Below are 26,337 nucleotides of genomic sequence, written 5' to 3' on the forward strand. Positions count from 1 at the left end.
TTCGGACTTTAATCAATCACTTAAATCAAACTACACTCGGAAGGCATCTGAGTGCAGTCTGATTACTGAGCACTGACACAATGGAGAAGATGGAGAAATTTTGTTCTCCATCTTGTCTTCTTTCTGTTTAGATGGGGATCCACGTGAACATGACTTTTTCGGAATGTCTCCCAGTGCACCATTACTGTTTTATAAGTCATCTCAGTGTGTCGCTTCCAAGGAAATCAGGAGAAAGTTCACTCAAGTGCACATAAATAGAATTCTTCACAGTTTCGCTAACACACGGTACAAATGTGTAAATGTGTCTGGTAAGTAAAGTTGTGGTTTCTTCCTCCTATCAAGTGATTAAAAAAAAAATGACTAAAATGTTTCTGAGCTGCACCTAGTGAGTTATACCTAATAATATCTGTAATCTGATAATTCTCCATGTTTCCATGATAAAGATGATCTGCCACTTGCCATTTAATATGTAACTGTTTTATCGGGTCTTAATGCCGCTGTTCTCCTCAATCCTGCGTTCTTTTCCCTTTGTTCCTGCTCCTCTCCGTTCCTGGGATATGGCCTCCTCTTCACTATATGTAAATTTACTCTTGTTAGCCAAGTGGGCGAGATGCTGAATTCTTCATGAGTACCACACCCCATTGGCTAACAAGACTAGATTACATACAAGGAAGAGGGGGCCATATCTGAAGAATGCAAAGGAGTAGGAGCTAAAGGAAACAGATTAATGGGCAGGGGCATTTATACCGGTTAAGGCCTGTCCCACACGTCCAGATAATTCCGGTACCGAAATTATCCGTGTCCGTGTGCTCACGTGGCACATCAGTGTGGCACACGTGCGGCATCCGTGTGCTGCCCGTGTGCCGCCTGAGGACCACACAGACCGTGCAGGAGAGACAGCGCTACACTAAGCGCTGTCTCCCCTGCATGGTGCATATTCATCACTGTAATGTGCGGCACCACGTGACCGCTCATACAGGAAGAGCTGCGACGCTCAGAGGATGGACGCGCCGAGGGAGCTGGGTAAGTATTTTAATGCCAGCGGGCGGGCGCACAGGGGGTGGGAGGGGGGAGATTACCGGGAACTTTATTTTAAAAACAAAAAAAAAATTTAAAAAATGATTTTTCATTCCTTCTCTCCAGCGAACGCTGCTGGAGTGAAGAAATGAATGGAGCTTCAGCACCACATGCTGGGGGGACAGCGCTTACTGTAGCGCTGTCTCCTGCACAGCATCCATGTGCGGTACGTGTTTTACACGGACCCATTGACTTTAATGGGTCAGTGTGATCCGTGCGCTCCCACGAACACTGACATGTCTCCGTGTTTTCCAAACGGACACACGGTCCGTGAAAACACACTGACATGTGCAGATACACATTGATTTTAATGTGTCTACGTGAGTCAGTGTCTCCGGTACGTGAGGAAACTGTCACCTCATGTACCGGAGCCACTGACGTGTGAAACCGGCCTAAAAAAGACATATTAACGGCATAAGGTCCTCTTTAAAGGGAAGATCCACTATGGCAACCATTTTTTTTTTATTGTTCCAATACATCTAAGATAAAGTATGAAGCAGCTTTGTAAATAGTTTTGATAAATTGAACCTGTCAGGTCTGCATAGGTATTATATATACTACTGTGCCTCTAAACCCAGGGGGTGCCCGCCATGTCTCCAGGGTGCACATGCATTGCCCTAATGCTGTTCTGTTGGGTGCAGTACCATCCATGACTATACTGCTGCGTGTAGAGAGTAGTTGGGGAGCACAAATTTAGCGTATAATTTCCAAGGTGAGTATTAGGGCTCGTGCACACGACCAATTTTCTTGTTCGAGTTCTGTCCGTGGTTTTCACGGATAGCACTCGTAGCTCTAATTTTCTATGAGGCTGTGCACCTGTCCATGATCGAGTGGTCCTTTGGAGACATGTCTGACTTTGATCTGAGAGTTGGAACAAAATCGGCAATGCAAGTCTATGGGTCCATAAAAAATAAAAAAAATCAGACCCCACTTGGATGTCGTGTGATTTTCACGGACTGTCAGAATGGGGAAAGTAGAGAAACTTTTTTCTCTTTCCATATCCGAGAATTTCCAAAATTAAAATTAAAATGAATAGCTGTAAGCTGAAATACAAGATGATCGCAGTTAGATTCTCAAGATGGAGATAGAGAAAAGTCTCCTTCCCTTTAGGTCCGTGGTCTCCGGGCGAAGAACTGCAGAAATCAATGGTTGAATGAGCTTAAACAAAGGCCAATTTAGACCATTTCAGCCCCACATGACAGGCGTCCTCCGGTGACAAAATAATGACGGGTGCATCTATCTCCGCATAGCCGTAGCTTCCTATTCTTATAGATTGCCTGTGACTGCGGGGACAATTGTCAGCCCTGACGGTAACATGGACTGAATAGTTGTAGTCTGCAGCACATCCGATCTCCGACCTCAGCTAGATTGTAACTATAGGTGGAGACTTCAGTATTTATGGAAAGTGATTGCTTGTGAGGATACGTTCTTGGGCTATGTGCACACAACGTCTTTTTCAGGCAGAGTCCCTAACTAAAACCAAGTGAAAAAGCCATCAGAAAACACTTAAGGAACTAACACATGCATTTCTACTGTGTGTAAAAACTACAGGTTTCTAAAAACACCAAGCGTCTAAAAGAAGCGACATATCTAGTGATGAGCGAGTGTACTCGTTGCTCGGGTTTTCCCGAGAGCGCTTCGGTGATCTCCGAGTATTTGTGACTGCTCGGAGATTTAGGTTTTGTTGACGTAGTTGCATGATTTACGGCTGCTAGCCAGGCTGAATACATGGAGGAAAGCCTGTTTGTTAGGGAATTCCCACATGTATTCAGGCTGTCCAGAAGCTGTAAATCTTGCAGCTGAAGTGATTAAAACTAAATCTCCGAGCACATCCAAATACTCGTAGATCACCCGAGCGTGCTCGGGGAGACCAGAGCAACAATGCTACTCGCTCATCACTAGATATGTCCGTTCTTCTGGCTTTTTCGGCTCTGCCATTTACAATACAAGTCAATGGGAAAGGTCAAAACACACTTGGAAGACGCCCTGGCGATTTTTGAAGTGATTTACTATAGTTTTTGCTTCAAATAACACTCGCGGTTTCTTCGTTATTCAATGGAGTGAAAAAAAACCCTGAAAAATGACAATAAAAAAAACTTATTGAAAACCATGGGAAAAAAATCCCCAAAAAACTGCTGGGAAAATGCTCAGGAAATGAGCGAAAAAAAAATAAAAACAAATTCATGCTTTATGGATTTTTCATTGAGTTCAATGGGAATAGTATTCAAACCAATTTTTGATAAGGATTTTGAAGGGGATCCACTTCAAAATCCACTTACGGTAAATGGAATCTCTCAGCAGGTTTTCGCTATCTCATCTGAGAGCAGCATAATGTATTCAAAGAGACCCTGTTTCCAGCGATGTGTCACTTAAGGTACCGTCACACTCAGCGACGCTGCAGCGATATAGACAATGAGCCGATCGCTGGAGCGTCGCTGTTTAGGTCGCTGTAGAGACGTCAAACACAGCAACTCCAGAACGATGCAGGAGCGATCCAGTGACGTAACGGCGACTCACTTCTCGTTCTCGCTGGTTGTTAGCTCCATGTAAAACATTGCTGGCATCGTTGCTTTTGATGTCAAACATGACGATACACGCCGACCTGACGACGAAATAAAGTTCTGGACTTCTAGCTCCGACCAGCGATGTCACAGCGGGATCCAGATCGCTGCTGCATGTCAAACACAACGAGATCGCTATCCAGGACGCTGCAACGTCACGGATCGCTGTCGTTCTCGTTGTAAAGTTGCTGAGTGTGAAGGTACCTGGTTTCAGCAGTTGTGACACAATCAGAGTTCTTAGTTGTAGCATAAAGCAGAGCTCAGAAAGCTAACCCCACCCTAACCACCGCTGTGTACATTGTATATGGACAGGGAGCTGCTTATCACAGGAGGGGGTGTGGTTGGAGTTCGCCTCAGTAGCACACTTCTTGTGTGCCACTTCGAAACGCGTTGACAATAAAATCTTCTATTCATGTGTGAGATAGCAGGAACGTGGGATGCAGGGACGAGCAGGAGGCAGAGCAAGAGTTAACGGGTTTATTACAAAGATTACTCCACACAGGGAGATAAATGGTTAAGGGGAAAGTAAACTTGGATTTTCATCAGGGTATGTACAAACGGTTAGGAAACTAGTAAACTTACCAGTCTGATGGCTTCCGGGCTGTGGAAATCCCACGGTGGCGCCATAGGTGACGCATGAAGTCTCTGGACTGTTCTTGAAGGAAGGTGAAGCACTGTCTCCCAGCGGAAATGGCATATCCTGGTTCTCTCAGGCGCGGTAGCGGGTTACCGGGGCAATATCCCCTAGGTGTAGCAATCTCTGCCTCCACTGGAAGATGTCTCTGAACAGCGCTGGTGCTGGGGATGTACCCGGTTCTCAACAATCCACCTGGTCAATTCTAGGCCGCACACTCACGGCCGGTAGCAGAGCAGTGCGGGTCAGAGCTTCGGTAGTCAAAATGGACGGACACACCACCTCACGTCCCTCACGGTCAGCGTGTGCAAGGTCTGAGGAACTGCAGCGCCGGCCTGGGTTATTGCGTAGCCCCACGGAAAGTGAGTCAACCTTCTCCTGCTGTGCGCTCTGTCTTCCCGCCAAGTGTCCCGCTTTCCCGCACATCACCCCTTTTATACCTTACATGCCCCCTACAATTGAGAGCAAAGGTCTGTCCGGTTTGGAAAGCTTTCCCCCAACAACAATGGTGACAGCCCCGATAGTTCCGGAACCGGCACAATAGAAGCATCACCGGCCCGGTCCACCATGTTCCTACACATGGATATCTGACTCCTTTCCATCGTAGATCTTCTGGCAGCGCAGAAATAAACCCATTGCTTCCAGCCTTTAAATAGTAATAATATATTGCATTAAATCTTGCTCTAGAAGTTACAGTCTAGAGTCTAGATATACAACATATACTTTTTAGTTTTGGAAGTGGAGATACTTTCTCTTTAACCTTCCTCTAGTGTTAGGGTCGTGACCGACCCGTTTTAGGTTTTAAATGCATACAAATTCTACATACATTTGTTTATTGCATCAAGACTTTTTGACTTTTTCAGTAACTTATTGTTAAACAAAATACAATAAAATAAAACTATTTTATTAAATTGTAAAATGCTCTTATTAAAATTATAACATTTGAGTTGTTGGGGTCAATTTCGACCCAGGTCTAATATAAGAGTAAAAAAACAATAATAAGTCCCAAAACTTATAAACTCATAAACACATTGAAATATTTAATTCCGCGTCCCAATCCATTAAACGTACGATATCGAAATATATATGTACTTTTGCACTCAATAAGGCCGATCGGTAGAGTTTACACCAATTCTGTCTCTTTTTCGGGTAGAGTGCACCTCTGTAGTGTTACCTGAGTGGGTTGGGCATTGGTAAATTCCTGTTACTTTATAACGATGGTCAGTTCTAGTCTGAGCATGCAGCAGATTCTCGCCCAGTCACTCGCTTCCCGGCAGCATCCGTGCAGCACCGCAGAGGAGTCATAAGCCTTGGTCTTGGGGCACAATCACATTCCACAGGTCTGATAATCGCCCGTCTGACCGCCGGCTGCCTCTACCCTCCGACGGGTTAAACGTGCAGCTCTCAGCAGTTCTGTCCTAGCAGCACAAGGTGCATCTGACTATTCCCTCGCTGCTCCTTTAACTGCAAAATATGCCAAACTGAAAAGGAGAAGGATCAAATTTTTTCTTTTCTTTTTTTTTTTTCTTTTTCATTTGGTGGAAATTTACTACATCCCATCGAGAATGTCCAAGCCGTCGCGTTTGGCCAGGCCCTTGTCAGCTAACGTAACGTCTAAGCTGCCCGTGAGTAGGATTGAAGATTTTAACAGCAGATCAAAAAAAATCAGCTTAGGAGAAAAGATTCTGAGAGCCGGCAGTGAAGGAAGCCTGGTAAGGAAGCAGCAGCAGGCGAGAATGGCGCAGATACCCAACAAGCAGCCTGGGACCAACACTTCCAAAGGTAAGACACCGTCTAGAGATCATCGTATGCTTCAGCCGCATCTTTATGGCATATCCTTACGTTGTCTGCGGAGAAATTTATGGATTCTTAGGGATGATGGATTTCGCTCTTGTTTTCTCATCAAGCGCTAAAAGAGGCTTAAACTTTTTCAAAAGTAGTTTGCAATGGGTTAATGCTCGGAACAATAAATGCCAACTGGGGATTGGAAAGTAAATGTGGAAGTTCCCAGAAAGGGGATTTCTGGTTTCGGAAAACCCCTCTCTCCTGGTTGCAGGTGGTTTTAAAGAATCAAATTGAGTTTTATTCACCCTCCCCGGGTCCAGCGCTGAGTGTCTGCCGCTTCTCCTGGTGTCAGTTATTGTCTGCATGGATGACAGCGACTCACTGATCGGCTGCAGCGCTGTCGACAGAACGTCAGCACTGCAGACAATAACGGACACTCAGAGCACCGGTATAGACTCACCGTTGGACCAGGGTAGGATGGGTAACGCAAACTGCAACTGGAGGACAATAGTATTCCAAAATCATAAAACCCCTTTAAATGATAACTTGCGGTTCCAATAGGTCATGTCTTCTTATATGCAGCCTTAAGGCCATGTCCGCATTGGGGCCTGCTACCTCCGTGCCGCCTATACGGAAGCCATCAGTTTTCACTATTCCTATAGAAGGTTGTCTTGTTATTGATTGTCATATAATTGGCAAACTGCAGCGTATCATATAGAAACTGTCTGGTTATGTATTGTCTTGTGACGCTTCTTCCCAAAAACCTCTTACCTCTCTTTAAAGGGAACATGTCACCCCCCTGGCGTTTTTAACTAAAAAGAGCCTCCTTGTGCAGCACTAATTGTTTCAAGGTGGCTCTTTTATTTGGGGTCCCTTCCACCGCTGAAATAATCATTTTTATAATTGGCCCGCCATACCTGTAGTCTGTCCGGGGGGCATGTCTTTTCCCCCCTGGACACAACCACCTCCCAGCCATCAGTCGTTGGCTCCTTGTGCCGGATGCCGCCTCCTCAGCGTTCAGTTACGTACCCGGCGCCTGCGCTGTAATTTTTTTTTCCGGGCATGCGCAGTTTGCTCTGCCCTTCGACTCCCATCACATGATGGGAACTTACAGAGCAGGCGCCGGGAACGTAAATGAATGCAGAGAAGGCGGCGCCCGGCGCACGGAGGAAATGAGTGACGGCTGGGAGGCGGTTGTGTCGGGGGGGAAAAGACATGCCCCCCGGACAGACTACAGGTATGGCGGGCAGATTATAAAAACGAATATTTCAGCGTTGGCAGGGACCCGAACTAAAAGAGCCACCTTCACAGAGTGCAGCATTAGTGCTGCACAAGGTGGCTCTTTTAGTTACAAACGGCAGGGGGGGGGGGGGGGGGGACAGGTTCCCTTTAATGAGTCGTCAGAAAATTGCCTATTGATTTAATCAGGTAAATGTGTTCTATGTAGTTTCAACACATTTTTGGCAGTATATTTTTTCATATTACAATGTTTGTTTGTTTTTAAAAAATAATCTTGACATTTTCACACTGGTCACTAGGGCATTTTTAGATTCATACTACCTCTCCTTTCAATAAAAGTTTTCTGCAGGCTCCTTAGCATCAGAGGCAGGATTACAATGACAACTTCAATACACAGCTGATAACACAGAATCCACCAATAATAATAGGTGATGTCACAGCTCACCTCCTCCCTTAACAATGAACCTTTTACACTTAGGCCTGTGATGAGGACATGGAAGCATCCTCTACGTCTAGAGGAAAGAAGGTTTAATCATATTCACAGACACAGATTCTTTACTGTAAGAGCAGTGAGATTATGGATTCCTTACTGTAAGAGCAGTGAGACTATGGAGTCTTTACTGTAAGAGCAGTGAGATTATGGAGTCTACTGTAAGAGCAGTGAGATTATGGATTATTTATTGTAAGAGCAGTGAGACTTTGGATTCTTTACTGTAAGAGCAGTGAGACTATGGATTCTTTACTGTAAGAGCAGTGAGACTTTGGAGTCTTTACTGTAAGAGAAGGGAGACTATGGATTCTTTACTGTAAGAGCAGTGAGACTATGGGTTCTTTACTGTAAGAGCAGTGAGACTATGGATTCTTTACCATAAGAGCAGTGAGACTATGGATTCTTTACTATAAGAGCAGTGAGACTATGGATTATTTACTGTAAGAGCATTGAGACTATGGATTCGTTAGAGTAAGAGCAGTGAGACTATGGATTCTTTACAGTAATGGCAGTGAGACTATGGATTCTTTACTGTAAGAGCAGTGAGATACTGTAAGAGCAGTGAGACTATGGATTCTTTACTGTATGATCAGTGAGAGTATGGATTCTCTACTGTAAGAGCAGTGAGATTATGGAACTCTGTGCCAGATGATTTTGTAACTATTAAAATTCAAGAAGGGTCCGGACGCCTTTCTTGATAAATCTAATATTACAAGGTATGGGCACTAGATTCTGTAATGAGCCTTGATCCAGTGAGATAGTCTGATTGCTGTATGGAGTCAGGAAATAATTGTTCCCCTAATATGGAGCTATTAGTGTCTGCCCCATGGGGTTTTTGCCTTCCTCTCGATCAATGTGTTAGGCTATAGGTTGAACTCGATGGACTTAAGTTCAACCTTCAACCTTCAAATTACCAAACGCCTAATTTAGAATACTTTAATTTTATATCACAAAAATTTTCTTAATTTTCATAAATAAACAAAAATGAATTTTCTCTCTTTTTACAACCTTTTTGCACAGTCCCAAGCTTTTTTTTTTTTTTTGCTGTTTCTTTTACTCCCGTAAACGTCAAAAGGGAAAGCCAGGCACATGTGACACCCCTCTCCATTTTATTCCCCTCCTACCTGACTTTTCTGATCAGATGTCAGGGACCCCCCCATACATGTTAGCGGTGTGGCCAGTGATATTAATAAACAAGCAAAAAAAAAATCGGAAAATATAATTTTCCTGACAGATGCTCATTAAACAAATTCTTCCTATAGAGAAAAGTCTCATGAAAGCTGAATCCGTTGCCACGGCCAAGGTTAATGCGGCATTTACCAAAAAAGCTTATCACGGAAGTATGAATAAATCATAGCCAGGGGCCTATTAGGATGGAAACAGGTAAAGACTCTCCTACATTTCCTGGAAGAAATTGATGAAATTGTTAGAAATGTGGCAGTAAAGGGAGAAATGGCCGCAGTCAATGTAAATGTAGAAAAGGTCGTGTGCTCGGAGGCTGAAGGCTTCTCCGCCGCTGCCGGCGGTGGGATCATCATATGTTGCTGCTGCTTTGACGGAAGCGTTAGACATGTAGTATCCAGCTCCGCAGAAGTCCAGGACTCACCGCCATCTCATGGCCCGTTATCTACCGCCCTGGAATCAATTACACCGTATTCTGGTTATTGAAGGACTGTCAAGAAAAGACCTTGTTTGGCCTCTTTTTTTTTTTTTTTTACTTTCCGACAGCGCAAAACAGTTCAGGATTGTACTGGTGTCCTGACTTGCCCCGGTTTCCTATTAACACCGAGTCTGCTGATGCAATGTCAGAAGTCATGATTTCTGCCTCTGGAATGACATGTTGGGGGGACTCATGGGAGACGGCATTATGTCCGCTGTTTTACGCTTGCATCATTTCTTTATAAATAGCATGGGGAACACGCTGGCTCATTTTACAGCGTGCACCAAGCGTGGAAGTCACAGGACCCCGGCTTGTCAATAAATGTCCACCCACCCATTGGAAATGCAAAAATAGACTAAAAGGGAAGGTTTAAATCCAAGTTTTTAACAAGGATTTTTCAAGCTGAAAAATCCACATACAAAAAAAAAAAATCACTTTGAGTTTTCAATGAGTTTCTGAAGCTTCATAGTTTTGCTGCTTCAAAAACGCAGCGTCTTACAATTCCCGCAAAGTAGATGGGATTTGTGGAAACCTCATGCTTCCTTCCTTGTGCTTTTTTTTTTACTCAGTGTTGTTAAAATTAATGTTTCCTATGGGGAGAGTGGAGTAAGCTTCAGCTTAATTCACCTGGCAGCCATTTATCTGCCTACAGAAAAAAATGTATTGGGGGGGGGGGAGGGGAGGAATAAAAATCTAAACGCCCCCATCTTTATTTCAAACTAAGGGTAAGTACATGTATGCCAAAATGTAAGGGGCTACAACAAACCTCAATATAATAAAAAGTGTATAAGCAATCCCAAAGGGAAAGTAGCCCAAGGGTAGTAGTGCTCCCAAACATAAGTGGCTATGACGGAAATAACAGCCTGTAGAGGTAAATATGGATTAATTACCTAGTGGTATGTGCGGGGTGAATGCCTCAGCGTCCCTCTGCCCCGACGCGCGTTTCGCGTTTGCTTCTTCTGGAGGCCTCCATACATGTACTTACCCTTAGTGGCCTTTGTAGTTGGTTATCACCAGTATAGGTGACAGTGCATATGTGGGTTTTGAATTTGCCTATGGCATTTATGTCCCTCTTTTTGTGGATTTAATGCACCTTTCTTGATTTGTAGTTATGTATTTTATATGTTTTTAATATGATTCAAATAAACTGTACTTTTATCTAGTACCATAGTGTGGATTAATCTATACTTTTGTTCACACTACATGTGAGAGATATTTTGCTATTGAGTACTTTACCTTCCGTTTGGGAGGAATGTATGTCAAATTTTGAGAGCAATCATTGTGAATATACGATCACAGACCATAACAGTTTGAAATGAAGTCAGCTGATCTTATTTTTTTTACTGGAAGTCATCCAAAGGATCTGAATGACCTGTCATATATACAACATGCCCAAAAAGATTCACGTCCCGGTGTCACTGAAAACATGTGACCAAGTTGAACGACTATATCAAGCAATATGGACTAAAATGTGTACGACTGGGTTGACGTTATGATTTCTCGTAAAAGTTCATTCAATCAGCAACATTCTTTAATCCAATGTGTATGGGGGAGATTAGAACTGCATTAGATGTATAAAAGATTGTCTAGTTCAATTACAGAGAACCTAGATATTTAAGATGGTGCCAAATTGAAAGAAAAGGGAGAAATTATCATGGCTTAAAATTGAAAACTGGCTCATAATGCTTAAGGGATCCATACACAATAAACTAAATGTCACTGAATCTGCCGATATCGAAGTGATCGCCAACAGTCTAAAGCAGGGGTGGGCAATTAATTGTCGTGACCAGCCACATGACAGAATGTGACTGTTGCAGAGGGCAGAACCAGTAGTCTGAATTTAATTCTGTTCAATATTAATATTAGCAAATTAATTCAAATTATTATTTTAATATTAATGGTACCCAACATCATGTGGGGCCATTATACTGTACACAGCATCATGTGGGGCCATTATACAGTACTCAACACCATGTTGCTATTATAATGTATGCAGCATCATGTGTGGCCATTATACAGTATGCAGCATCATGTGAGGCCATTGTACAGCATGCAGCATCATGTGAGGTCATTATACAGTAGGGAGCATCATGTGAGGGCATTATACAGTAGGGAGCATCATGTGAGGCCATTATACAGTAGGGAGCATCATGTGAGGCCATTATACAGTATGCAGCATCATGTGGGGCCATTATACAGTATGCAGCATCATGTGAGGGCATTATACAGTAGGGAGCATCATGTGAGGCCATTATACAGTAGGGAGCATCATGTGAGGCCATTATACAGTAGGGAGCATCATGTGAGGCCATTACGCAGCATCATGTGGTGCCATAATACAGTACAGAATATCATGTGATGCCATTATACAGTACACAGCATCATGTAGGGCCATTATATTGTATGCAGCATCATGTAGGGCCATTATACTGTATGTAGCATCATGTGTGGCCATTGTACAGTATGCAGCATCATGTGTGGCCATTACACAGTATGCAGCATCATGTGGGGCCATTATACAGTATGGAGCATCATGTGAGGCCATTATACAGTAGGGAGCATCATGTGAGGCCATTATACAGTATGCAGCATCATGTGGGGCCATTATACATTACGCAGCATCATGTGGTGCCATTATACAGTACAGAATATCATGTGAGGCCATTATACAGTACACAGCATCATGTAGGGCCATTATATTGTACGCAGCATCATGTAGGGCCATTATACTGTATGCAGCATCATGTGGGGCCATTATAGTGTACGCAGCATCATGTAGGGTCATTATAGTGTACACAGCATCATGTGTGGCCATTATACGGTACACAGCATCATGTGAGGCCATTATACAGTATGGAGCACTGTGTGGCCATTATACAGTATGGAGCATCATGTGTGGCAGTTATACTGTATGCAGCATCATGTGGGGCCATTATACAGTATGGAGCACTGTGTGGCCATTATACAGTATTGAGCACCATGTGTGGCCATTATACAGTATTGAGCAACATGTGTGGCCATTATACAGTATTGAGCATCATGTGTGGCCATTATACAGTACGGAGCATCATGTGGGGCCATTATACAGTATGGAGCACTGTGTGGCCATTATACAGTATTGAGCATCATGTGTGACAATTATACGGTATGCATCATCATGTGGGGTCATTATACAGTATGGAGCATCATGTGTGGCCATTATACTGTACGCAGCATCATGTGCAACCGTTATACTGTACGCAGCATCATGTGGGGCCATTACACAGTATGAAGCACTGTGTGGCCATTATACAGTATTGAGCATCATGTGTAGTCATTATACAGTATGGAGCACTATGTGGCCATATTTTTTTCTGCTTATAATTGTTGTTTATGAAACAGCGTAATTAACAGTGATAAATGGGTGTGGTTGGGGCGTGGATATGGGTGTGACTAGTTGTGAAATGGGTGTGGCCAGGGGTGTGGCCTAAATGTTGCCATTGCACGCGCCGCTTTCTTCAAAAGTTGGGAGGTATGGATAAAGTAGGAGAGGGAAGACTCTGGCCTGTTCAATATCAATGGCCGATCCTTGGAGATAAGCTGCTGCCAGCAGAGGAGTCTGGAGGACACAGCATAGAAGCGTGTGACCAGTCTGAGCTGTCCTGTGCATGGTGAGTCAGGAGAGATAGTACAAGGGTATGTTCACACGTTCCTGATTTCCCTCCTTTTTTTTTCAGGACTGAAACCGCAGCTCTTTGCAGAAAACGCAGGTCCTTTTTTTGGTGCTTTTTTGATGCGTTTTTTGATGCTTTTTTTATGCAGTTTTCTATGCAGAGTCTGTGTGTTTTCTAGGAAGTTTTTTAGGGTTAAAATGGCTGAAAATACCCTAACCCTACCCCTAACCCTACCCCTAACCCTACCCCTAACCCTACCCCTAACCCTAACCCTACCCCTACCCCTACCCCTAACCCTATTCTAACCTTAGTGGGAAAAAAAAAATTCTTAATTTTTTTATTGTCCCTACCTATGGGGGTGACAAAGGGGGGGGGGTGTCATTTACTATTTTTTTTATTTTGATCACTGAGATAGGTTATATCTCAGTGATCAAAATGCACTTTGGAACGAATCTGCCGCCCGGCAGATTCGGCGGGCGCACTGCAAATGCGCCCGCCATTTTGCAAGATGGCGGCGCCCAGGGAGAAGACGGCCGGACGGACACCGGGAGGCCGGGTAAGTATAAGGGGGGGAGATTAGGGCACGGGGGGGGGGCATCGGAGCACGGGGGGAGGGCATCGGAGCACGGGGGGGTGGGCATCGGAGTACGGGGGGGGCATCGGAGCATGGGGGTGTGGGATCGGGGCAGCCACACTCCGCCCACGCACTTCCGCCCGCTTCCCCACACTTCCTGCTGCAGCGGTTCGGCACCACAAACCGCAATAAAACCCGCAGATATATTTTTGATCTGCGGGTTTTACTGCGGGTTTGACCTCACAATGGAGGTCTATGGGTGCAGAACCGCTGCGGCTCCGAAAAAAGAAGTGACATGGTACTTCTTTTTTACCGCGGCTATTCAGCGCGGCTTTTTTTCCCGATTCCCGCATCATGTGCACAGTGGTTCCTGTTTTCCATAGGGTACATTGTACTGTACCCTGCATGGAAAACAGCTGCGGAACCGCAGCGGCAAAAACGCTGCGGTTCCGCAGAAAAAAACGCACTGTGTGAACATGGCCAAAAGTAGCATAATAAATTATAGTGCAACACTAATGTAGTTTTTTTTTAGAGTAGATTTGTGATTCTGGCACAAGGAAAGTCTAAAGATGCACCAAATTCTTACAACGTCAATTTGGCACAACTTACTGCAGCAGACGTTTCATAAAACCTGTTATTTAAAAGGACACTTTTCATTATATCCCCTCAAGGTATATTAGAAAGTTGTAGAAGTTTTCAAAATACGATTAAAATTAATTTATGTAAAACCAAAATACACGTTTACATATTTTTTATAACGCTGCCATAGCTGCGAGTGGGCGCAAAGAACATTCTCCTTGTTCCGATTAGACAGTAAGGCATCAAACAAGACGTCCATTGTTTCAAGAGCAGACACAGGAGGATTCCAGGGAGACTCACAATGAATAAGAGGCCTTTATCACACCTTTGTAAGTGGATCCTTTTGTGTGAAAGCCTCAATTTATAGGTGAAATAAAGTGATTTGCTCAGAAGTCAAGAACAACTGCCAGTCTTTTCCCTGCCAAATGTGCCGTGCTCTCCCTCAAGCCTTGCTAACATTACTCATGCAAGTTCTCAAAACCTGCCAGGATGGGATTTTGTAACCTGAAACGACTGCTTTTTAAGTTTACCCAGAGGCCTCAGAGGTTAACATTCCTGGCTCTGTGGCTCTGGAGAGGTTTTTAAAGCATTTTTTCAGCATGACTTGCTCTAGGCCACATAACAAAGGTGATGACACATTACCTTATCAGAGCTGATGGATTAAGTGCTTCATTAGTAAAGCTGGATTTCAGGACTATCTGAGACCAGACTTGAGAAGTCAGTATGAGTGTGACTCCGGGAAGCGTTCATGTCTTCTGTAATGGCAAAGACACTTTGATCTAAACCATAGAAGTGGCATGAACCAAAGAGACAAGATAGGTAGAAACGCATAAGCAGAATAAGGGTTCACGCACACAAGAAAATAATTGTTTAAACGATGAATTATGCGATGGTAAGGCTGGCCAAACATATCAGGTCCGCTAGGAAGGCTGGCCAAACACATCAGGTCCGCTCATATTACTGTATTATTGGTCCTACTGCAATCCAATAAAACATCGGAAAGGACCAACGTTAGTCTACCGGGCTGCGCACATGTCCTGATTTTTTTATTCAACAAAGTCGAAAAAGTCATGGCATGACCGAGTTTGATCCAATGTTCGGACCTCACTTGGCCATGCAAGTCAGTGAGTGCGTGGAAAACAGTGGACTGCACCGTGCACTGACACTGTGGAGAATTTCCCACATTATCCCATCAGCCAGAGCCACTGGACTACTACCACTAATATCCCAAGTCATCCCATCAGCCAGAGCCACCGGACTACTATCACTAATATCCCACATCATCCCATCAAAGCCATCGGACTACTACCCCTAATATCCCACATCATCCCGTCAGCCAGAGCCACCAGACTTCTACCCCTAATATCCCACATCATTGTGTCAGAGCCACCGGACAACTACCCCTAATATCCCACATCATCCCATCAGCCAGAGCCACTGGACTACTACCACTAATATCCCACGTCATCCCATCAGCCAGAGCCACTGGACTACTACCACTAATATCCGACGTCATCCCATCAGCCAGAGCCACTGGACTACTACCACTAATATCCCACGTCATCCCATCAGCCAGAGTCACCAGACTACTACCACTAATATCCCACATCATCCCATCAGCCAGAGCCACTGGACTACTACCACTAATATCCCACGTCATCCCATCAGCCAGAGCCACTGGACTACTACCACTAATATCCCACGTCATCCCATCAGCCAGAGCCACTGGACTACTACCACTAATATCCCACGTCATCCCATCAGCCAGAGCCACTGGACTACTACCACTAATATCCCACGTCATCCCATCAGCCAGAGCCACTGGACTACTGCCCCTAATATGCCAGATCATCCCATCACCCAGAATCACCAGACTACTACCACTAATATCCCACATCCCGTCAAAGCCATTGGACTACTATCCTTAATATCCCAGCATAGAAGAACAAACGGAGTTAATGTCCATAAAAATTAACAAGTTTATTAGTTACACAAATAACAACCATAGCCGTATAAATATACAAATCATATTTCATAATACATTAAATTACAAACAGAAAACAGGGGGGTGGAGGTAGCAAAGATGGAAAAAGCACAGCCTGGATACTCCTGAATGCCATATAATTATTATTAAAGTGCATAGTGCAAGTAAAGGATGGGCATAGGGCTAGGTATTTTCATGTTGCCAAGAGGTAATGAACCAATCACTAATAAAGTGTATAGAGCCCTGCGCACAGGCTCAGATACTGGAGGTCAGGTCAGTAAATAAAGTCAATAGTCAAACAGACGTGAGGGGAAATAATAAACCCGCACTAGTCCTTACCCAGGTGCTGGCAGACAGGATACTCCACGCTGTGGCCCCAACGCGCGTTTCGCGTCAGCTTCGTCAGGGCTGCGCTTAGTAACCCGATGTTTACCCTGGTTACCAGTGTAAATGTAAAAAAAACCAAACACTACATACTTACATTCTGGTGTCTGTCGCGTCCCCCGGCGTTCTGCTTCCCTGCACTGTGTCAGCGCCGGCCGGAAAGCAGATTACAGCGGTGACATCACCGCTCTGCTTTACGGCCGGCGCTTACACAGGATGCAGGAGGAGTGCAGGGAAGCTGACGCCGGGGGACGCGACAGACACCGGAATGTAAGTATGTACTGTTTTTTTTTTTTACATTTACAATGGTAACCAGGGTAAACATCGGGTTACTAAGCGCGGCCCTGTGCTTAGTAACCCAATGTTTACCCTGGTTACCCAGGGGCTTCGGCATCGTTGGTCGCTGGAGAGCTGTCTGTGTGACAGCTCTCCAGCGACCACACAGCGACGCTGCAGCGATCGGCATCGTTGTCTATATCGCTACAACGTCCCTTAATGTGACGGTACCTAAAGAGAAGTTCCTGATTCTGGGCTCCTCTGCAGTCTGTGGCAGAGGGTGGTCTGTGTCGGCACGGTTATAAATTGTGTTATTTCCAGCTCTACAGAAAGACGATAACACCATAGAAATGATAAGAATAATAGGCCTCAGTTACCACAACTGTCTACAAGGAAAACTGTTGCTCATAACAACCAATCACAGCTCAGCTTTCATCTTTTAAACAGCTCTGGTGAAATGAAAGATGCTTAGTGATTGGTTGTGGAGTGGGCGGGACTATGTGGAGTGGGCGTGGTCAATACATACATACACACATACATACACTCAGCTTTAGATATTAGATCATCCATGCTTGGACTAGGCTCACATGTTTACGTATTTGGTGCAGATTTTACTTACGTAAAATCCACAATATTTTAAAGTACCAGAAAAATGCATGAGTTTTAGATTATTATTATTCATATGGTGCATTTATTTAATTTTATTGGAGAGGGGCAGGGGACTTTTGCACAATCTGCACTAAAATTAACAATTGTCGCTTTTGAAAAATTTATAAAATGTAAATTTTAATTGCGGAAACACTTTTTTTGGTGCGGATTTTACCCATGCATTTCAATGAGGAACCTAAATCCTCAGAGTAACCCCTTCATGACCTTGGGATTTTTCGTTTTTCCGTGTTCGTTTTTCACTCCCCTCCTTCCCAGAGCCATAACTTTTTTATTTTTCCGTCAATTTGGCCATGTGAGGGCTTATTTTTTTGCAGGACGAGTTGTACTTTTGAACGACATCATTGGTTTTACCATGTCGTGTACTAGAAAACGGGAAAAAAATTCCAAGTGCGGTGAAATTGCAAAAAAAGTGCAATCCCACACTTGTTTTTTGTTTGGCTTTTTTGCTAGGTTCACTAAATGCTAAAACTGACCTGCCATTATGATTCTCCAGGTCAGTACGAGTTCTTAGACACCTAACATGTCTAGGTTATTTTTTATCTAAGTGGTGAAAAAAAATTCCAAACTTTGCTTACAAAAAAAAAAAATTGCGTCATTTTCCGATACCCGTAGCGTCTCCATTTTTCGTGATCTGGGGTCGGTTGAGGGCTTATTTTTTGCGTGCCGAGATGACATTTTTAATGATAGCATTTCGGTGCAGATACGTTCTTTTGATCGCCCGTTATTGCATTTTAATGCAATGTCGCGGCGACCAAAAAAACGTAATTAAGGCGTTTTTAATTTTTTCCCCGCTACGCCGTTTAGCGATCAGGTTAATGCTTTTTTTTAGTTGATAGATCGGGCGATTCTGAGCGCAGCGATACCAAATATGTGTAGATTTTATATTTTTTTTATTGATTTATTTTGATTGGGGCGAAACGGGGGTGATTTAAACTTTTATATTTTTTTTATTTTTTTAACATTTTTTTCAACTTTTTTTTTTTACTTTTGCCATGCTTCAATAGCCTCCATGGGAGGCTAGAAGCAGGCATAGCATGATCGGCTCTGATACATAGCAGCGATCTGCTGATCGCTGCTATGTAGCAGAAATGCAGGTGTGCTGTGAGCGCCGACCACAGGATGGCGCTCACAGCCACCGGCGTTCAGTAACCATAGAGGTCTCAAGGACCTCTATGGTTACAATCGAGACGCATCGCCGACCCCCGATCATGTGACGGGGGTCGGCGATGACGTCATTTCCGGCCGCCCGGCCGGATGCGGTAGTTAAATGCCGCTGTCTGCGTTTGACAGCGGCATTTAACTAGTTAATAGGTGCGGGCAGATCGCGATTCTGCCTGCGCCTATTACGGGCACATGTCAGCTGTTTAAAACAGCTGACATGTCCCGGCTTTGATGCGGGCTCACCGCGGAGCCCTGCATCAAAGCAGGGGATCTGACCTCGGACGTACTATCCCGTCCGAGGTCAGATAGGGGTTAAACTTGGCCAGGCATTGTTATGTTGTATTTTTTAGTGTGCGTCCGCAACAAAGCAATGCATGAATTGTTGGCAAAAATATACCCAGGTTTTTTTATTCAGAAATGCTACGGATATCATTTTACAAACCTGGATGTAAAATCCGCACCAAATATGCAATGTGTGAACCAAACCAATGTGTCATTTGGCGCCATATTATGGTTCCGTACAACTCAGAATATATAGAGTCATAAAACTATAGTGATAAGTGTACGAGGCCCGGCTGTAATGTTATCAGGGCTGAACATCAGCGTGCAGGGATTATATCCTCTGGTTACAATAATCCACACAGCTTTATTAACAGGACTTGTCCGCAGTTTATGTATCGGCAGGAATGTCATGCCTCGTGCAGATTTTCGTTACGCTGGCTGTTTCTGTAATGTGGTCCAAATGAGATGGGATTAATCTGATTAAAGGCAGCTGAAGGGAAGGGGCCGTGGTACATGTGAAGATACAATGGAAAATTAAAAGCAGAACTTGGTGACTCAAGGTTGTACTGAAGCCCCGTTGTGTGCCTGTCTGGATCTGCGCCTTGCTTCACTCACCCCGGTCCACTAAACTCTGCTGTGTTCCACGTCAGGCTTTGCAGATGGCCCAGCGTGCTCCTATGTGATTATTCTCTGGGACCTATATAAGGCTCACCAACACACACACCTGTGTCTTCGTATTAAAACTTTGATTTTGCTAGACTCTGGCTTGCTCTATACACCTTGACCTGCTCAACTGCTGTTTATGGTCTCCTGGACATCGCCTGCCTGCCAGCAGTTTCCAGCATCCCACCTACTTGCCTGTGGTGTACTAACGTCTCCAACCTGCCAGTGATTTTCGGCATCCCACCTGCTTGCCTGTGTTCTCCTTGGTCTCTCTCACCTACCAACGGTTTCCAGCATACCACCTGCTTGCCTGTCGTTTCCTGGATGTCGCCCGTCTACCTGCGGTCTCCATCATCCTGCCTGCTTGCGGATACTTGGATGTCTTCCGCTTGCCTGCCTTTTCTTGCATCCCACTTACCTGCCAGCAGTCTCCTGCCCCCGGCTGTCTGTAACCCGCGTGTCCCACCTATCTGCTGCACCAATGCCTGTGGTCCATGTGCCCACCCGGACCTTGGGCTGGGAGGATCCACTTCACTAATACATATAGTGCTAGTATGATTTTTATAGGAGCTAAGTCCCCTATATCAATGTACAGATCATTTAATATGCATTTTGGGGGTGAAACACTCATTTTAAGACCCAAAGAGGTCTTCTTGCTTAGGGTTAATTTTACATTGATTTATTGACAATATTGCTGCCCATTTTCCTGCAGTAAAGCTCCTGATATCTCCTTACCAGAAGCACCAACAACAGTTATATTAAAGTGGATTTAAAATCTTTAAAAACTAACAGAAACCGCGATAAAAAAAAATATAATGCAGGTTATAAAGAAGTCAGCTGAAACTTTAAATTTACCGCATTCTGGAGATAATTAATCCGAAGTTGGCTGGATTTTATGTGAAGATTTTCTAAAGCGTGAAACTGAAAGTATTGATCGAATTCTTTTTATTGGTGCTTGGAAGTGTATTTTACCAAGGATATCTTCGAGTGCCCGGGCGCTGATTTATAGAGGCTAATATATTCCCCTCTGTTATACAAGATGATATCTAGAGCTATTTATCTGCTGAATGCTAAACACGATAGCCCGTGCTCCCGAGAGGAGCAAATAAAAGGGAGCTGGATGTTGACGAAAGTCATAAAGAGTATAATAGATGTTCCTTCCCTTATTATGAGGTTTAGCGGAGGAGCCTCTAACGTCTCGGTAAAATAATAGTTGGTGGAGAGACTGTGAAATTGAAAGACTGTTGGAAAATATTTGCTCCATTACATTTTATTTTAATAGCCCAAGTTCTGCCGAGTGGTGACGTCCTTATGAAGCAGGGCGGTAGGGTTGGCATTGCTCGCGTAAGGTTGGCCATGTGGGAGAAATCTCTATAGGCAATGATTAAACTGCATCAGACCAGAACCTATGCCGAATAAAACTCAACAATTTATTTACACAGGCTGAGTCACAAATAGCTTCTTCTCTCTTTATTTTTCAAGGACCCTGTGGAAGCAATATTCTTATAGAAAATTGAAAATCATGGCTATCTACCTTGGGCTGCACAAGTCACACATCCGTGAGATACATACTAGTGTTGTCCGTTTTTCTTCTTGGCAGCACAGTGACCCATAGGGTTTCATTGATCCATACACACATCAGTTATAAATATTAATGCTGAGACTCTCATCGATCCCAGGATTGCCGCTCTAGAACCCCAGAGACCAAGACTTTAAGGCCTCATCCTGAAAATAGCAGAGAAGTGCTTGCTCGGCCACCTCGAGTGCTGTAATCAGAATTCCCATAGTCTAGGAGTGGGAAACCATTTTTGTGCCAAGGGCCATTTGGATATTTATACCATCATTCGGGGGTTGCACAAAATTATTAACTTGAAAATTACTCTGCTACATTTGGTCAAATAATTAACTCACCCCTATTGTGATGACTGAGGCTGTTTTTCTTTGGTGCAACGTATAATGTTAGATGGTATTGATGATGGGGCTACTCACAACTGCTTTTCCAGGTTTGTGTTGGTCTGGAGTGCAGGTGATATTTTGTGAAGATACGATTTGTAAAGAACTCGCTGCTGTAGTGTAATATATATCTGTAAATCATACGGAACACAGCTATATATTGCACTGCAGGTCTCCTCACAGTGGCAAATCCATCACTGCTCATGTTACATTTATAGAACTCAAGTAGTGGGAGGTCTGTGGTATAGTCACCATATAGGAGACACAGAGACTGCAGTATATACATCACGTAGGAGACACAAAGACTGCAGTATATACATCACTTAGGGGTCACTGAGACTTCTGTATATATCATATAGGGGACACCGAGACTGCTGTGTACACAATACATAGGAGGGGCAGGATTATATGCATCACAAAGAAGACACTGAGGCTGAAGCATAGGAGACACAGAAACTGCTGTATATTCATCATATAGGAGATGCTATGGCTGAAGTAAATTCAACTCATAAGGGACACCAAGACTGCTATATATACATCATAACGGAGATGCTGGGACTGCAGCATATATATCACATAGGAGAAGCTGGAGCATGTACATCACAGGAGACATTGGGGCTGAAGCACATATATTACAGGAGACATTGAAGCTGGAGCACGTACACCATAGAAGACATTGGGACTGGAGCACATACATCACAGGAGACATTGGGACTGGAGCACATACATCACAAGACACATTGAGACTGGAGCACATACATCACAGGACACATTGGGACTGGAGCCTGTACATCACAGGAGACATTGGGGCTGAAGCACATATATTACAGGAGACATTGAAGCTGGAGCACATACACCATAGAAGACATTGGGACTGGAGCACATACATCACAGGAGACATTGGGACTGGAGCACATACATCACAAGACACATTGGGACTGGAGCACATACATCACAGGACACATTGGGACTGTAGCCTGTACATCACAGGAGACATTGGGGCTGAAGCACATATATTACAGGAGACATTGGGACTGGAGCCTGTACATCACAGGAGACATTGGGGTTGGAGCGCATACGTCACAAGAAACATTTAGACTGGAGCATGTACACCACAGGAGATATTGGGGCCAGAGCACATACATTACAGGAGACATTGGGGCTTGAGCTCATACATCACAGGACACATTTTGGCTGGAGCTTGTATGTCACAGGCTTCAATGCATGCCCCACAGCATTCAGTAGTGAATGCTGCATGCACATGCTCCCAGTGCAAAAAGGGTTTAAATTCCCAGCGGCCAGCAAGACATGGCTGTCAGCTCGAGCACTGTGTGATCCCGGGGAATCTACACGGGGACCGAAAGAAAAGCCACAAACAGCCCGTGGCTGTCATAGACATTGAATGGAGTGGAGGTTGTCCATGTGCACCTCCGTTTCATTCAGGATGGGGCTACTGGTGTCGAGGTTCCACAGACCTGATCTCAAAATTGCAGACGTTCATAGGATTTGGACCCCAGTGATCATAAAGTTATCTCCTATCTTATGGATAGTAGATGTTAAATTGTTTTTTTTTTTTTTCTGAATAACCCTCTAAAGCATTTGCCTTTCAGGAGGAGTTTATTTCAATTCCCACTCAAAGGACGAATTCAGATGCGCATAAAATAAAATATGGACTGTGATGCAGAGAATGGGCAAGGGTCTCCTGAGCAGACATCATGGTCCATGCTCTGACCGTGTTTATTGCACATCTGAATTTGGCTTAGGACTGGCAGGTTCACAGATGTTTGAAAGTGGTGATAATTTACTGAATAGAATTACAATTGTAGCGAACATTGCAGCGCACTATTGGTGAGCACTAGTAAGGCTTTGTGAACAGTTTGTAATTCTCTATTCTGTTGTAGGAACAGAGAAAAGGAATCAATGATGGATGTAAATGGAAATGGAAGGGCCCTATTAACTACAATGGGTTCTGTGTGGCTTCTGTTATAGTGTTAGATTTTTGTGGGATGTGTCTCTGTGTGAAGACTGATACTTTTCAGTCAATATGAGACTACATAGGGACCCAACCTTCAGACGAGGGTAATGGAACACCCAGCTGTCATTTAGGAAAAGTTGCAGAATAGTTATATTATAGGGATACAAGTATTTAGAAAAACGGACTAGTCCTGACTCCTGAGCCATCAAAGGTCCTATTTAACTTTTGTGTTCTTTTCAGCTATATATTTATTACTAGATTGTGGCCCGATTCTAACGCATCGGGTATCCGCCTGGCCTCGACCAATCAGAGAGCCGGGATTTCCAGGACAGACAGACAGACAGACAGACAGACAGACGGAAAAACCCTTAGGCAATTATATATATAGATAGCATAGCAGAGTTTAATCCCCTGATGTGGGACACAACACAATCTTAACCCCTTAATGACCGAGCCAATTTTTCCAATTCTGACCAGTGTCCTTTTATGAAGTTATAGCTCTGGAACGCTTCAACGTATCCCACTGATTCTGAGATAGTTTTTTCGTGACATATTGTATTTCATGTTAGTGGTAACATTTCTTCCATATAACTTGCATTTATTTATGAAAAAAAATGGAAATTTGACAACAGTTTAGAAAATTTAGCAATTTTCAATCTTTTAACTTTTGTACCTTTAAATTAGAGAGTGATGTAACACAAAATAGTTAATAAATAACATTTCCCACATGTCTACTTTACATCAGCACAATTTTGGAAACATAATTTTTTTTTGTTATGACATTATAAGGGTTAAAAGTTGACCAGCGATTTCTCATTTCTCCAACAAAATTTACAAAACCATTTTGTTTAGAGACCACCTCACATTTGAAGTGAATTTGGGGGGTGAATTTGTGTAGGAGTCTATCCGAATGGCACATATCAAACTGGCAATCTTTTGCTTGCTCTTCCTTGCAGTAGCTCCAAATCTGTCAGACTATAGGGCAGGGTGGATTTGATTTAAATCTAACTGATTTAAATCACGATTTAAATCACGATTTAAATCACTAGTCAGTAAGGCTTGATTTAAATCAGTGAGTTAAATCAAAGTTTCTACCTAACTGAATTTGACTCCGCAGAGGTCCCAGCCTCTTCTTCACGGCAAAAATGTTACAACATGAACAGAGTTGAGAAAAAGACCTTAATCCTATTGTTCTACAAACCTATGAATACAGAATCAACCCCTTCAGTGCCAAGTCCAAGAAGTTAGACAATATGTTTCTGATTGTTTGGAGTGGAATAGGTGAACTTACTATGAACTCAGTCGAGGGGTTCAAGAGAGGCCTGGATGTCTTCCTGGAGCAGAACAATATTGTATCATACAATTAGGTTCTGTAGAAGGACGTAGATCTGGGGATTTATTATGATGGAATATAGGCTGAACTGGATGGACAAATGTCTTTTTGACTCATCTTCATCACCGCACTTCTCATGATGTTGCCTCATTCGCGCCACCAGGCCTTGCATCTCTTTGTTGCATCGTTTGCATTTTGCACGCATGCCTGCCTTACCGATAGGCGAAGGAGCTTCATTAAAATATTCCCAAACTGGATCTCTTTTACGGCCTGCTGCCATTATATGGAAAGAATGTAATAAACCTCAGATCGTACACACAAACAGATCCAGACTTGTCTGTCTGTGGCTATGCTGCAGTATTGTGCTCAAAGTTTCACTTTCATTTTCTTGTCTGCTTGCCCTTCCTCCTCCTCCTCACTTAGATTCACATTCTTCTTGTGTTGTGCAGATCTATTCCACTCCAAACAATCAGAAACATATTGTCTAGCTTCTTGGACTTGGCACTGAGGGGGTTGATTCTGTATTCATAGGTTTGTAGAACAATAGGATTAAGGTCTTTTTCTCAACTCTGTTCATGTTGTAACATTTTTGCCGTGAAGAAGAGGCTGGGACCTCTGCGGAGTCAAATTCATTTATGAGAACTGCGTAAGTAAAGCGAGCGTCTGTGATAATATAGGAGAGAAACTGCCCACTAATCCTACAGAAACCTCTGGAAGAGCATGGCATTGTGAATGTTACACATATACAGCCTTTATTCTACTGAGTTAAACAACTCAGCTTTATCTCATGATGGAAGAACCTTTGGATGGTAAAATATTTTCCTCAAAAAGCAGTTTATTGAAAAAAAAGCAATTTAAATAAAAAAAATCCGATTTAAATAAAAAAAATCCGATTTAAATCAAAAAAATCCGATTTAAATAAAAAAAATCCGATTTTTTTGATTTTTTAAAAAAAAACATTGATTTTTATCCACCCTGCTATAGGGCATCGCCTGTGTAAATCACCCTCTTCAGGTCACCCACAAATTTTCAATCGGATGTGGCTCTAGGCTGTGGATGGGCCATTCCAAAACTTTTATTTTCTTCTGTCGAAGCCATTCTTTTGTTGGTTTGGAGGAATGCTTAGGGTTGTTGTCTTGCTGAAAGGTGAAATTCCTCTTCATCTTGTATCAGACATTTGAAGATTTTGTTGCAGAATATACTGATATACTTCTGCCTTCACCATGTTTCACTGTGTGTATGGTGTTCTCTTGATGATGTGCAGTGTTGACTTTGCACCAAACATACCTTTAAGAATTATGGTCAAAAGGTCCAAACATAGCAGAGCTTGGGTGCTTGTTTTTTTGTAAGAAAAGGTTCCATCTTCCCACCCAACTCCATAGGTTAGACTTGTGAAGAACACAGG

The 26,337-nt window shown here is 43.5% G+C and overlaps 1 protein-coding gene across 5 annotated transcripts in view; it reads left to right on the forward strand.

Annotated features, from left to right (window-relative positions):
• The first annotated feature begins 5,574 nt into the window (after positions 1-5,574).
• The window catches only part of KIAA1217 (KIAA1217 ortholog), a 514,478-nt gene continuing 493,715 nt past the window's right edge, over positions 5,575-26,337 (forward strand). For 3 of the 5 annotated variants that reach the window (XM_069729562.1, XM_069729564.1, XM_069729563.1), the window contains exon 1: positions 5,578-6,054. In XM_069729562.1, coding sequence (XP_069585663.1) covers positions 5,838-6,054 — 217 coding nt within the window. In that variant the 5' untranslated portion in view covers positions 5,578-5,837. Of the gene's footprint in view, positions 6,055-26,337 lie in introns of all 5 variants that reach the window. The other 2 variants (XM_069729573.1, XM_069729574.1) reach the window with 1 other exon arrangement.

Source organism: Ranitomeya imitator, chromosome 6 (assembly GCF_032444005.1).
Source record: "Ranitomeya imitator isolate aRanImi1 chromosome 6, aRanImi1.pri, whole genome shotgun sequence".
Classification (NCBI taxonomy): Eukaryota; Metazoa; Chordata; class Amphibia; order Anura; family Dendrobatidae; genus Ranitomeya; species Ranitomeya imitator.